The sequence below is a fragment of the Rhinoraja longicauda genome, chromosome 20 (genome assembly GCF_053455715.1).
Source record: "Rhinoraja longicauda isolate Sanriku21f chromosome 20, sRhiLon1.1, whole genome shotgun sequence".
NCBI classification, from domain to species: Eukaryota; Metazoa; Chordata; class Chondrichthyes; order Rajiformes; family Arhynchobatidae; genus Rhinoraja; species Rhinoraja longicauda.
Genome location: NC_135972.1, coordinates 27667675 through 27682359, shown reverse-complemented (window position 1 = coordinate 27682359; position 14685 = coordinate 27667675). Strand labels below are relative to the sequence as shown.

The 14685-nt window shown below is 44.5% G+C and overlaps 1 protein-coding gene across 1 annotated transcript in view; it reads left to right on the top strand.

The window, feature by feature from the left end:
* Nucleotides 1-5300: 5300 nt before the first annotated feature.
* The window catches only part of arid2 (AT-rich interactive domain 2), a 76915-nt gene continuing 67530 nt past the window's right edge, over nt 5301-14685 (top strand). The window contains exons 1-3 of the mRNA XM_078417295.1: nt 5301-6075; nt 6169-6262; nt 6882-6979. Coding sequence (XP_078273421.1) covers nt 5972-6075; nt 6169-6262; nt 6882-6979 — 296 coding nt within the window. The 5' untranslated portion in view covers nt 5301-5971. The remainder of the gene's footprint in view (nt 6076-6168; nt 6263-6881; nt 6980-14685) is intronic.

Genomic DNA, 14685 nt, shown 5'->3' with positions numbered 1-14685 from the left:
TGAACAAGTTGCATCAGAGCTGGCTGGCTATAAACAGAAAAATTGGACATGTTTATCATTACAGGACTATTCTCAGCATAGTTTTTTTTGGGGGTACAATAGGCAAATTATGGAAATTTGCTGATAGTACAGATATTGAGTGGAACTGTAACAGAAAATGCAAGACAAACGTTATGCTGCCATGAACACATATAGCAGAAATTATCATGATCTTTCAAGTTGTGCCAGAGATGGTTGGCTGAAGAACAGAAAATGGACACAATTAATGAATATTTTTAGAATGTAGCGAAGTAAATGGTAGTGTTCTCTCGAGCTCAGTACTAGAACCATTATTCTTCCCACTAAAGAAAATCTATTTTCTTGGGTACAATGACCAAATTATGGAAATTTGCTGACAGTACAGATATGGAGTTGGAACTTTAACAGGATCATAACACAAACCTTTAAGCTACCATCCTCCATGTGGGTGTATGTAACTAGACCAGATAAGAGATCAAATCCCATCAGAATAATTGGTTCCCTTTGTTTAAGAAAATTAAAAAATGCAAGTAGCCAAAATAAGCCTGGAATTAAAAAAAGCTCTCATCTGTTATGCAACAATGAAACAGCCAATCTATTGTAAAAAAAACCCCACTCTGGGCTACATAAATCCAGACCTATCATTTTGGCCCACTCTTAACTGCCCAATAAAATGGATGCCAGGTTGTAATTGGGGATTAACAACAAAAACTTTGGTAATGCCAGTGATGTGAATTAACAAGATAACCTCAGTGTACATTGCAATCTAATTAAAATATCAATGAATTCTTTAATAGAATTATTGATATAGTAAATAACCTTTAGATAAATTGGATAGCAAAGCATGAACAGCATGGATACTTTTATATGACTTTAAATAAATCTCTTTTGAAATGACTGATGTTCGTGTGGTCAACTAACTCTCAAGCAAAAGACAGTTAATGTCATAGAAGATGAATCACAATGGTTATTTCTAAATTATTAAATAAATATCTTGATTATGAACTTGATTATGCTAGTCATTTCACAGCTTTTAAAGAGCGTTTAGAATCATGACAAATGGGCAATTTGAACCATTTTATAACAGTTGATTAAGTTGTACAACGTAATCCCACCTTCCAATATTATATCTGTAGCCCAGGAAATCAAGGCCATTTAATTTTACATTCCAGTATATTTTAATTTCATACCCCAGTATATTTTAAAATTTAACCAGGATTCTGGCTTTATCACCCTATCATGTAGGTAGTTCTGGATTCCACCAACTCTATTTACGCCCGTCATAATATTTTACATCTTAATTAAGATATTCCTCCCCACAGCTCCTGTTCCAAAGAAAACAAACCTTACTTATGTAATATTTCCTCTCAGCTATAATTTTCTAGACATGGCACCATCTCCAAAAGTTTCCCCTTCATCACCTGCAGTGCAATCACATCTCGTGGTGACGAGAACCATGTAAAGTATTCAAGCTGTGGCCTAACTAATGTTGTGCTCCCTGAAAATTAAAGAGATTGTCATTTGCCATGAGCCTAGCTGATGGGAAAGAAGGGGTGTTTTTTGGACAGGATTTTAAGTTGAATTAATCCAAAGGGGCAGTTCAATTTGGTCCATAACGTATTAATGTCAGATTTATGGTCATCGGTCACAAATATCTTAGGGAAAACCTTGAAGACTTCCCCAGGAATTATGCAAACCATTTTAAAAGGCCTACTCATGGATTCAAGCATGAATAATAGTGTATCTGGGTTACTGGAATATTAATTTGACAGTCAGATCATTGGAACAGGCTCACAGCCACAGAGTGGCAAAGGAAAATATGCATAGTGTTTCTTGCTTCACTTTCCAATTCTGAAAGGTACCAAAATAAGGAGAGGAGGATAAGCCTCGGTTTTGATACCCTTGGAATAGTCTCCTCACACTCTAAACTCTGTCAGAGTAAACATGAAAAATTATTAAAAGGAAAAAATGTTTAAAATGTAGTTTAGGGGATTAGTCCCTTGTTGAAGAGGCAGGCTGACAACTGCAAATGTTACTTCTAAGCCAGCTGCTGGAAAATGACATTAGAGTACCCACGAGCTGACTTATCTGCTAATTTCCCTACCTCCCATGGGAAAGGGACTGAACAACTGGCATTCTATGTGTTTCTGTTCTGAGCAGCACATGCAAAACAGCACCATGGTAAATAAATACTCCAGGCCTCTGCTCTTGTTATAATAAACTATTACCAATAAAAAAGCCTTAAATTTAAACATCTTGATACTTTTTTCATTCCAACTACAAATTTCCTTCCTTTGATTCCTATAGATTTTGATTCTTTACTACTGTACAATTCCACAAACATTCTTCAGTATTTCATACACATTATGTGTATTCACAGTAAATGTCGGTAAAACTTTGTGTGGAGTTGAATTATAGCCAACTCTACAGCCTACAAAAACATACTGCCCCCATGGGTTATAAAAGAGGAGTTTAAGAATGGGAACTCCAATTTTCTTCTACATAAAAATGCCCAATTGTAATATTTCTGATTTACACCTTGACTACAGTCTGTTACCTCAAAGTAGATTGAGGATTGGACCAATGACCGTCAAGGTCCATGGCTTAGTTAACCACTGGAAAAATTAGCTAGGGTATTAGTATTGGTTCATTGTTGCCACGTGTACAGATACAGTGAAAACTTTGTTCTGGCAAATCACACCATTCACAAGCCCATTAGACAGCACAATAGTGAAAGTAAACCATGTACAGAGTATGGTATTACAGCTACAGAGAAAATGCAGACAAAATAAAGAAAGTTTACAAGGAGCACTACGAGGTATATTGGAAGATCAGGAATTCAACCCCATATGAGGTCCGTTCTAGTCTGATTACAGCGGGAATGAAACTGTTCTGATTCTGTCACTTACTGTTCTGAACTGGCCAGTTGGAAAAACACTGTGCAGGTATGGAAACCATCTTACATAAACCTAAATAGACAAAGTTTCAAGAATTGTATGTGCAAATGAACTTAATGTAATTTAATAAATTTTGTGAAATATTGTGGGTGACTTAGAACAGTTAAACCATTCTCGTCATCTGAACAAGCCATCTAGGTTCCAATTTTCTTACAACTTACGATGCATCACAAATATCCCTTTAACTCAGGTCATCAACCATTTTTCCTGTAACTCTTTGCTTGAATCTCTTTATTACTACATTATTTATTTGAATGTCATTAGTGATACCCATTTGGGATGATAATCATGATGTATTTTGCCCCTTCTCATCTGCGCTATAACATTTGGCATACATGACCACACCACCTTCCCTCAACATCTCATTCTCATTAACTGCCTCAACCTGGTTTTGTTTCTTTTTATCCAATTAAAATCACAGCATCTCCATCAATGCCTCCTCTTTTCAGCTAAACAGCAATTGTCATGTTCCCGTAAAGAACTACCTTTAGAGCATGTGATAACAAGGAATTGCAGATGTTGATTATACCAAACATTGAGTTAAAAGGCTGGAGTAGCTCAGCAGGTCAAGCAGCATCCATGCAGAACAAGGATAGGCGACGATTCGGGTCGGAACCCTTCTTGAGACACCTTATTTCACCTTATCAGAGCATCCTGATTTCCATTGACACACTATCACTATTATCTAAGAACATGGTACTGGCTTACAGATGAATACTGTAAAACATTCAACACTACCTCATACCATGCGTTTGAAAGCTGAACTCTTTTGTGTTTTACTCAAGCCTTTTCAGTACTTGAGGAACATTCAGGTCCCTCCTACAAAACCAGTTCACCAAAAATTCTCCATTTTGTATCCTATCTTACATCAAGTTTCATTGAAACTTGTGAAATGAAAATTGTGCGTCAGTACACCATAACTGTAGATCGGTAACTCTCAAAAGTTCTTACCATTGTGCTTAAATCACATCACTTTCTTGGTATCCACTATCTCGGTACCTACCACGGTTCCAGGCCCATCCCCAGCCAAGATGACCTCTTTTTTGTCTGTGTTTTTGAGGTTTCTCTTTGGTGGCGATGCCTCAGCTCTGAGCAGAGATTTACCTGGCTTCCACCACATTCAGAGTGAGGCCCAGCATAAATTGGACCATAAACCTCATATTTTGCTTGGACAGCTTACGCTCCAGCTGCATGAATATTGACTTCTCTAACTTCAACTAATCATTGCTTTCCCCCTCCCTCCCCCTTACTAGTTCTACGATCAGTCTGATCACATTTTATCTCTGTATACTTCGTTGTCATCCTCTCCTAGCTAACAGTGATCTATTCCACATTTTCCTTGACCACATCTCTTTTGATGTCTTGTTTTCACACCTTGTCCTTCCTTATCTCTGTGCCTCCCTCTCCCCTGACTCAGACTGAAGGGTCTCGACCCGAAACATCACCCATTCTTTCTATCCAGAAATGCTGAGTTACTCCAGCATTTTGTGTCTATCTTCTGTGTCAAACATTCTTTGATTTTCTCTCTTAGGGCACAATCGGTGCTATACAAATGCAAGTTATTGGCAGTGCTAAAATCTCACAGTATCATTTGTGAGGATTCAAAACATTCTTAAATGAATGTTAATACATCCACCAATACTAAATAAATTTCTGGACGTTAATTAAATAAATAAAAGTTTTATATGACAATAAAAGGGAAGCATCACCAAGCACTAAACAAAACTATGACAATTGTGGAACTGTTTAAAAAGTAATAATGATCCATTTTGACTCAATTGTGCAATTGTAATAATTCAACAGTCAATTTATACGTTCAATAAAGTGTTTAGGAGCTGGGATACCCGTGAGCGAGCAAGGAGCATTGACTGGTGATGACAACAGCCTGACACTCCTTCAGGTTTAGTAACTGGACGCAGCAAACACTCATCTGGAAATGCCCATAACTAGCAGCTTTCTCATTTGAGCTTCTTACACTCTGCTTCACCGAAGGGAAAAAAAAAAGCCTCTCACACACATTGGGAGAATTGTCCTTCCACCACAGCCACCATGTTTGTTTCCTAAATCAAACCAGAATCACGACGGCGCTGCTCCTCGGCGCAATCTGCGACGTTACTGACAAAAAAATAAGTCCCCGGTCGGACTCGACCGTTCGCAGACATTTTACTATTTCGGATATAAATCGAAAGCGCTAATACATAAAGATATGTGTTTTTAAAAAAAAACCCCCACACACACACACACACACCGAGATGCGTTTCCCCCGCCCCCCCTCTCCCCGAGCAGCGGGATGCGAGCGGCCGCCATTTTGTGCGAGGCGAACTCGGCCGGTGTGGGAGGGGTGTCGTGTAATGGTTGAATAGGGGCACCCCCTCCCGGGGCCCAGGCTGTGGTGGCCGGTTTGCTTGAGACGAGGCGCTATTGTCTCGCTTCTCGGAGGGAGGCTCGAGCCGCTGCTGTTCGGTGCCTTTGGCCGCCGCCAACACCAGCGTCGCCGGGGTGGTTTTAATCCTTCCGTGCGCCTTTCTCTCTCCCTCTCTTTCGTGTGTGTGGGTTTTTTTCCCTCCCCCCTTTCCCCTCCTCCTTTTTTCTGTGCGAGAGTGTTGAGCCGAGTGACTGCATGGAGCCGCTTACCACACCGCAGCCAGTGTAACAGCGTCAAAAAAGCAGCAGCAAAACACCCACACATATACACACACACAAACCACAACAGTGAGTGCCACACAATAGCGAACAAGATGTAAGTTTATGCTTTTCTGTATTTTTTTATTCTTCATCTGGCGATCGGAAGAGTCCTGAACCGAGTCGTTACTCCTTTTTTTTCTCCTTTTTTTCCGTTCCTTCTTAAAACTTTCGCACTCGCTCCACCATCAATGACTGAGCGGCAGTGGAATGGCACTCTCCTTTAGACAGTGAAGGAAGTTTGTTTGAGAGGCTTATTTTTTTTTGTTCGTTTTTTTTTTTTTTTGGTACACATACACATACACACAATAACAATGAAAAAGATGGCAAATTCGACGGGGAAATTGCACCTTTTAGAGCCGCGGAGAAAAAGACTGGCGTTCTTGGAGGAGCTGCGGCAATTTCACCAGAACAGAGGGTAAGAAATAACCCCGTATACCTGACGGAGGGGGAACCTAAAACTTTTTCCTTGAAATGAAAAACACTTGGCTGATTACCCTCTGTCTTTCAGGACGCCTTTTAAAAAGATCCCAGTAGTGGGTGGCAAGGAGCTAGATCTTCACGTTCTCTATACCAGAGTCACCGGTCTAGGTGGATTCGCCAAGGTAATTGTCTTTACGGGATGAAATTTTTGTTCCTCTCTAGTTGTGGGCGAAGAAAGCGGTTTATTGATTATTTTTCTAAATTAATTTATGTTTGTAAAGAATAGAGGTTGTGTGGCGGAGAGATGCGAACGGCATTTGTTGCATGTAAGGCTGCTCGCCTGGCCTGGTGCGTGGGGCTGAGCTGCTGCTGCTTCACTGAGCGCACTCCAGCGAAGTCAAAATTAGCGGGCATGTTTAACATCGATAATCGTGAGTGTGCCTGGGGTAGGAAATGCTCTTCAGGGGACCGGCTCGCACCATTTGTTTGCCTTTATCCTGGACGGATCGAGTGCGACGGACCTTCGTATTTCTTCGCCGTGTCAGGCTTCGTGGTACAGGGAAAAATTGTAGGCCTCATATTAGGCCCATAGGATGATTAGGACGGAGAAAATGTAATATCTTTTAGATTTTAGTACTCTTATGAAAACAAGTAAAGTAGACAAGATTTGGGGGTTTAAGAGCTCGTGGTGTAAAATAGTGCCGGTCGCGTTATTAATATGGGCAAAGGAACAGATGGTGTATTTTTGATATCTGATAATATGTGTGCGCAAATTAATCAGTGTTATTATTTTTGGGGCAGGTAACCGATAAGAACAAATGGTCACAGATAATAGAGGAGTTGAACTTTCCTAAAGGTTGCCCGAATGCATCATTTGCCTTAAAGCAATATTACTTACGGTAAGGTTTATATTGTGTATTCCTTATATTTAAAGTACGTATACATACCTGTTTAAAATAGGGTAAAGGATTCCAGTATCTGAAACTACAATTGTAAGCCTTTTCCTCATTTCGTTCTTTTAAAATACAAAGGTGATTGTAATATTTTTATTTCTAAAATGCAGAAACATTAAGGATATTGATGTCTGATCTGTGGTTCACCCTGTGCGTTGTTCAAATGTATTTTGAAGAGTTGAGCAAACTTGTTGAGCATACTGAACAAAATGTTGTACAGGTGTGTGACCCACTTTTATAGTAACAGTTTGGAGTTGTGCAGTTCTGTCGTATTTACAGCTAGTATACAAACTACCTGGAAGGAAATAAATAGCCTAATTAACAAAAAAAATGCAGGTGCTGCCTGTTAGCACATTTGATTGACAAAGCTGAACTAAGAAGCCACGGGTCAGTTTTTATTTTTATTTAAAAAATCTAGGTAAACACTTTTATTTTTATAGATGTTCTTAATTACATCATGCTTGTGTATTTGTGGCATATTTTTGTTGCTGTAATTCTTTGATGTTTTCTATTGGTATTGTGAATTCTGTGTAAATTTTCAAAATTTTGCACCATTATGACATACTAGGCCATTTATGATATGCCCCTCTAGGGGTGAGAAAAACAATGCTGATTGTTCTGCCTTTCAGCCTTATTGTAATAAAATACTTCAAAATAGTCACTGAGTAGAACAGGTAGATGGCTTTGAAGAATTTTCATTGGCTAATTGAATGATGAAAATAGTAGTGAGAAAGTTATGGTGGGAAGGAGGCAATTTCTATTTAAAGGTCAAAAGAGAAAATTGTACTTTAGGAATCCTTTGATTATTGAATAGCCAGGTATGTACCACTCATTTAAATATTAGTACCAGTCAATGGTTTCATGCACACTGGATTTAAGTAAAACTGGACCAAGTGCAAACCTCTCCTGCATTGGTGCAGCACCCTCTCCTCCCTCCCCCCCTCTCCCTCCCCCCCCTCTCCCTCCCCCCCCTCTCCCTCCCCCCCCTCTCCCTCCCCCCCCTCTCCCTCCCCCCCCTCTCCCTCCCCCCCCTCTCCCTCCCCCCCCTCTCCCTCCCCCCCCTCTCCCTCCCCCCCCTCTCCCTCCCCCCCCTCTCCCTCCCCCCCTCTCCCTCCCCCCCTCTCCCTCCCCCCCTCTCCCTCCCCCCCTCTCCCTCCCCCCCCTCTCCCTCCCCCCCCTCTCCCTCCCCCCCCTCTCCCTCCCCCCCCTCTCCCTCCCCCCCTCTCCCTCCCCCCCCTCTCCCTCCCCCCCCTCTCCCTCCCCCCCCTCTCCCTCCCCCCCCTCTCCCTCCCCCCCCTCTCCCTCCCCCCCCTCTCCCTCCCCCCCCTCTCCCTCCCCCCCCTCTCCCTCCCCCCCCTCTCCCTCCCCCCCCTCTCCCTCCCCCCCCTCTCCCTCCCCCCCCTCTCCCTCCCCCCCCTCTCCCTCCCCCCCCTCTCCCTCCCCCCCCTCTCCCTCCCCCCCTCTCCCTCCCCCCCTCTCCCTCCCCCCCTCTCCCTCCCCCCCTCTCCCTCCCCCCCTCTCCCTCCCCCCTCTCCCTCCCCCCCTCTCCCTCCCCCCCTCTCCCTCCCCCCTCTCCCTCCCCCCTCTCCCTCCCCCCTCTCCCTCCCCCCTCTCCCTCCCCCCTCTCCCTCCCCCCTCTCCCTCCCCCCTCTCCCTCCCCCCTCTCCCTCCCCCCTCTCCCTCCCCCCCCCTCCCTCCCCCCCCCTCCCTCCCCCCCCTCTCCCTCCCCCCCCTCTCCCTCCCCCCCCTCTCCCTCCCCCCCCTCTCCCTCCCCCCCCTCTCCCTCCCCCCCTCTCCCTCCCCCCCTCTCCCTCCCCCCCCTCTCCCTCCCCCCCCTCTCCCTCCCCCCCCTCTCCCTCCCCCCCCTCTCCCTCCCCCCCTCTCCCTCCCCCCCTCTCCCTCCCCCCCCTCTCCCTCCCCCCCTCTCCCTCCCCCCCTCTCCCTCCCCCCCTCTCCCTCCCCCCCTCTCCCTCCCCCCCTCTCCCTCCCCCCCTCTCCCTCCCCCCCCTCTCCCTCCCCCCCCTCTCCCTCCCCCCCCTCTCCCTCCCCCCCCTCTCCCTCCCCCCCCTCTCCCTCCCCCCCCTCTCCCCCCCCCCCCTCTCCCTCCCCCCCTCTCCCTCCCCCCCCTCTCCCTCCCCCCCCTCTCCCTCCCCCCCCCTCTCCCTCCCCCCCCCTCCCTCCCCCCCCTCTCCCTCCCCCCCCTCTCCCTCCCCCCCTCTCCCTCCCCCCCTCTCCCTCCCCCCCTCTCCCTCCCCCCCTCTCCCTCCCCCCCTCTCCCTCCCCCCCTCTCCCTCCCCCCCTCTCCCTCCCCCCCTCTCCCTCCCCCCCTCTCCCTCCCCCCCTCTCCCTCCCCCCCTCTCCCTCCCCCCCTCTCCCTCCCCCTCTCCCTCCCCCTCTCCCTCCCCCCTCTCCCTCCCCCCTCTCCCCCCCCCCTCTCCCTCCCCCTCTCCCTCCCCCTCTCCCTCCCCCTCTCCCTCCCCCTCTCCCTCCCCCTCTCCCTCCCCCCCTCTCCCTCCCCCCCTCTCCCTCCCCCCCTCTCCCTCCCCCCCTCTCCCTCCCCCCCTCTCCCTCCCCCCCTCTCCCTCCCCCCCTCTCCCTCCCCCCCTCTCCCTCCCCCCCTCTCCCTCCCCCCCTCTCCCTCCCCCCCTCTCCCTCCCCCCCCTCTCCCTCCCCCCCTCTCCCTCCCCCCCTCTCCCTCCCCCCCTCTCCCTCCCCCCCTCTCCCTCCCCCCCTCTCCCTCCCCCCCTCTCCCTCCCCCCCTCTCCCTCCCCCCCTCCCTCCCTCCCCCCTCCCTCCCTCCCCCCCTCCCTCCCTCCCCCCTCTCCCTCCCCCCCTCTCTCTCCCCCCCCCTCTCCCCCCTCTCTCCCCCCTCTCTCTCCCTCCCTCCCTCCCCCCCTCTCCCTCCCCCCCTCTCCCTCCCCCCCCTCCCTCCTCCCTCCCCCCTCACCTCCCCCCTCCTCCCCCCCTCCCCTCCCCCCCCCTCCTCTCCCTCTCCCTCCCCCTCCCCCCCCTCCCTCCCCCTCCCTCCCCTCCAGAGGTAGGTTAATCTGCCTCTGTAAAATTCCCTTAATGTGTAGGGAGTGGATGAGAAAGATGGATGACATTGAACTAGTGTGAATGGGTGATCGACAATCATAGACTTGGTGGGTCAAAGGGCCTGTTTCCATCCTGTACTTCTAAAATAAACAAAATTTCACTGAATTTTCATATGTCAGTTACATTTACTGTATTGAGGGGAATCATTAAAACTTTTGTTCCATTCGAATTTATTTTAAAGCACCAGAATGGATTTTAAAAATCATTACAAGAATTGTATTATCAGACTGAAGAGCCTAATCAATGTGTTTGCTTATGCTGCCTGGGTGGAAGTAATGATCTTTGCAAAATGTTTTTTGTATGGTAATTTAAAAAAAATTAAGAATGCTGAATTGCTGTTTCAGGCTAAACTTTATTTTGAGGTTGATTTTTGAGAAATGGATACGTGTTGTTAATGAGTTTCATCAGTAAAGCAGCATTATGAAAATCAGCATAAAGATGACAACGTTTTTTAACTAGTTTCCGTCACTGACTTTAGACAGGCTCTAATCAGTGGCCATACCCTTTGTTGTACATCTGATTTGTGTAGTTAGACACAAAAAGCTAGAGTAACTCAGCGGGTCAGGCAGCATCTCTGGAGAGAAGGAATGGGTAACGTTTCGGGTGGAGACCCTTCTTCCTACAGATTTCCTCTGATTTGTGTAGTGTATCTTTGGTTCAAAGTGTTATAGGATAATGTTTGTTATTTTGACATAGGCAATCCCTTCAGCTGTTTAAAGGCAGTAAATACATTTGGAAAAAAAGAATATTCAAATTGTCTGCACACTTTGCAATTACAGTACCTAGGGACTTGAAGGATTTGGACGATGGTCCTTCTAAGAAATTTTGTTGCATAATCAATGTATTGCATTAACAGCAGTTTTTGCACATTGACAGCCCATCAGTCCCCAGACATGTGTGTGACATCTCATGGACAAAGGTACACAAATGGATGTTGATCCTAATCTAATGTAGTATCATTTCCAAATTCTACATAAACTATGTAGGCCAAGCATCAATGCTGGATCCCTAACCCTACTTTAAGATCTTAAGTCGTAAAGTAGCATGGACATGCAGTCAGGGCAATGTTTTTGGATATATGCTGCAAGTACTGTTTTATTACTTCTAGTTTTGTTCTACCAAACTATGTTTTGTTATAAGGGTATTAAAGATCACTGTTGCCAGTTGATCTGCATCAGACTTTGTGCAGAGAATTATGTAATTTTCACCATAATTATTTAAATTTATCTTTTCAAAGACTCCTACCCTCCCTTCACTTTAACGGAGAAAAGATGATTTGAAAATTATTTAATCATAGATGAACTATGATTTATAAAGTAAATTTGCATCGTGTGACCCCCCCCCCCCCCCATCTCCCAGAGGATCATATACTCAATTCAGCTCTGGTTCATCTTGACAATAACATCTGTGTCAGGATGCTATTCATTGACTGCAGCTCAGCCTTCAATACCATAATTCCAAATAAGGTCATCCCCAAACTACATGGCCTTGAAGTTTCCATCTGCAACTAGCTTCTTGACATTCTGACCAGCAGATCTCAGTTGGTTAATATTGGTTATAACCTTTCCTTCACCCTGACCCTCAATATTGGTGCTCTTTTGTGATTGTGTGATCAGTCCCCTGCTCTATTCCCTTTACAGCCATGAAAGTCTGGCCATGTGCAATGCCAAGTTGAATATTAAGTTCGCTGATGATACCACTGTCCATAAGGATCCTTTTGGATTTCCTTAGAAGCCCTCTTGAAAGTATTCTAATAGGATGCAGTTCAGTCTATTTTGGCAACTGCTCTGCACTTATCTGCCTAAACCTGCAGAGAGTGTTGAACACAGCCCAGCCATCACAGGTTTGTCACTTCCTTCTATTCAGTCCATCTTCATGATGCATTGCATCGTGCCTACCTAGCCATTCCCTTTTTGCTCTTCCACCATCTGCGAGAAGATACAGGATCTTGAAAAGTCAGATGTCCATACTTAAGAACAGCTTCTACCATGATGCTGTCAGACTGAACCAATTGCTTTTTTCACGTACAATATTGGGTTATTCTGTTACTGTAATTCAAAATTTTTTCCACTGCTTTGGGTTTGCACTACAGTTTTGCACATCAATGCATTAATTATATTTTATTGTTACTGTAGGTATACTGTTTACTCAGAAATTCATTTGAACAAGGAATTTCATTGGGCTGTTGTATATCTAACAATAAAGTAATACGAATCTGAATTTGCGTCTCTGATATGTAGATTCAACATCAGCCAGAATATCAGGCCATTTATGTATTTATACAGAAAAAAAACTGTCCTCTGTATTTTTGTAGTTCTATCTTGTAAAATTTAACACAATTAGAGTCCATAGCTAAATTTATTGGAAGCACAATTTACTTAATTATCAGGATGTGGATACAAGGAACTGCAGATGCCGGTTACAAAAAAAATGGTTAATTATCAGTTGGTATCAACAGAAGAAAATAGCCCACAATTCAGATATTTTCAACGAATTTCGATATTGCGAATTAGCTACAATATTTCTGTAATCAGAGCTTTCTAAAATTAAATATAGACCAAGATTGAAAAAAAACATATAACAAGTAGCATACCTAACACAATTAAGAGTATATGATTGTATTTTAATAATTCTGAATGCGAGTGTGTTGGGGGAATGGTCATTAGTTTATTACATGGACTAAGAATAGCACTCTGCTACGAAACATTTAAGCAAAACAAAACTTACAACAAATCAAATTTGTGTGATGTTGATATTTTCATTGTTTATCATATGTTCTTACGATTTTTATGGTAATCTTATTAATTTACCGTAAGTTATTCACAACTCATTAACAAATGAAGTAACACATGTCTGCATGCTGCAAGACTTAGTCAACATTCAGGCATGGGGGTGATTAGTGGCAGATTACAGTAAACCTTGTTTAGCACTGCCTTGTAAAAGAGCTCTTTCATTTTGGAGTTTTTTTTCAACAAACAAATCCACAAAAGCAGTCAAAATTCTCAAATTCAAACAATCCGTGGCAAGTACCAATCTTTGGTTGTATTCATGTAGCCAATCAGAAAGCATCACACATGCGCTCACATCTGGCCAGCAGTTTCCTCAGTCTTCAGTTGTTTCAAACTAATGTGGCTACAGTGTGCCCACATTCTGGTTGTCTTGCACAATTTGTTATTCTGGAAAACAGTCTGCAATTTCAAGTGCTGTACGTGCATCTAAGGTGCTGAGAAAAGCATCACGTTGAATATAAAACTGCAGTGTTGAGGCGATTGGAAGCAGGTGGATGTGTGTAAATCTTTAATCTTAACTCGAAATGGTTCTTGATTAGAACCATTATTAAAATTATAGATAAGATAAAAGCTTCTGCTGTGGCCACCTCACGTTTAACAACAAAGAAGGTGACTTGTTCAAGGAGAAAATGGAAAATACACTTTGCATTTGGGTGGATGAAACGACACAACATGCCATTATGCCATCTTCCTATCATGGAAAAATCAAGGAGCATCTTCAGACACCTACAAGAAGAATGGGATAGCTTAGAAACATTAACAGCTGGCAGAGTTTGGTTTGATGGGTTCAAATAACACTGTAAACTGCACGGCATCCATATCTCTGGTGAAGCAGCAAGTGCAGACATGCATGCAACCAAGGAAGTTCCCCAGATTCTCAAAGCAATCGTTGAGCATGGCAATACCCATCCCAGCTTATCTTCAATGTTGATAAAAGAGGCCTATTCTGAAGAGAATGCCACCCTGAAATTTTATTTCCTAGGGAGGAAAAAAGTGCTTGTGGGTTCAAGGCTGGAAAAGATCGTTTAATACTCCTACTCGGTGGTAACGCTTCAGGACATTAAAACTGAAGCCGATGCTCGTTTATCACTCAGATATACCACGAGCAATGAGGGTTTTATCAAAAAATGATTTGTCTGTGTATTGGAAATCAAACAACAAGACCTGGCTGACGTCAGATTTTCACACGGTGGTTTGTGTGTCATTTATGCCAAGCAGTGAAGTGATATTGTGAAGATAGTAAGATAGTAACCTTGAACCTAAAGCGTCATTGGTGATTGATAATGCCCCAGGGCACCCTGAGAATCTCGACACTCTTAGCTGTATTTTGTGTGGAGGTGGTTAATCTTCCACCAAACATAACTTCCTTCCCGCAATCAATGGATTAGCATGATATTTTTAATTTTGAAGCCTCGTACCTTTGCTGCACCTTCAGAGGACTTGTTGAGGAGACAGATGGTCAAGATAAATCAGGAAATTTTGGAAAAACTACCACATCACGAAAACCTTAATATCAGAGTGGCCAGGGATGAAATAACTTGGCGCTGCATGAACGGAGTCTGTCAGAATCTGTGACCAGAAGCCTGCAATGATTTACTGGAATTTGACGAGGAGCCTTCAGTAGTCATTAATGATATTGTCCAACTGGCCAATGAAGGAGGAATGCAGGATGTCAACATTGAATATGTGGAGGAGTTATTGGAGTTTCATAGTGAGGGCTTGACTGTTGAGGAATTGCAGGAGTTTGCACAGCCACACATCCAGAGT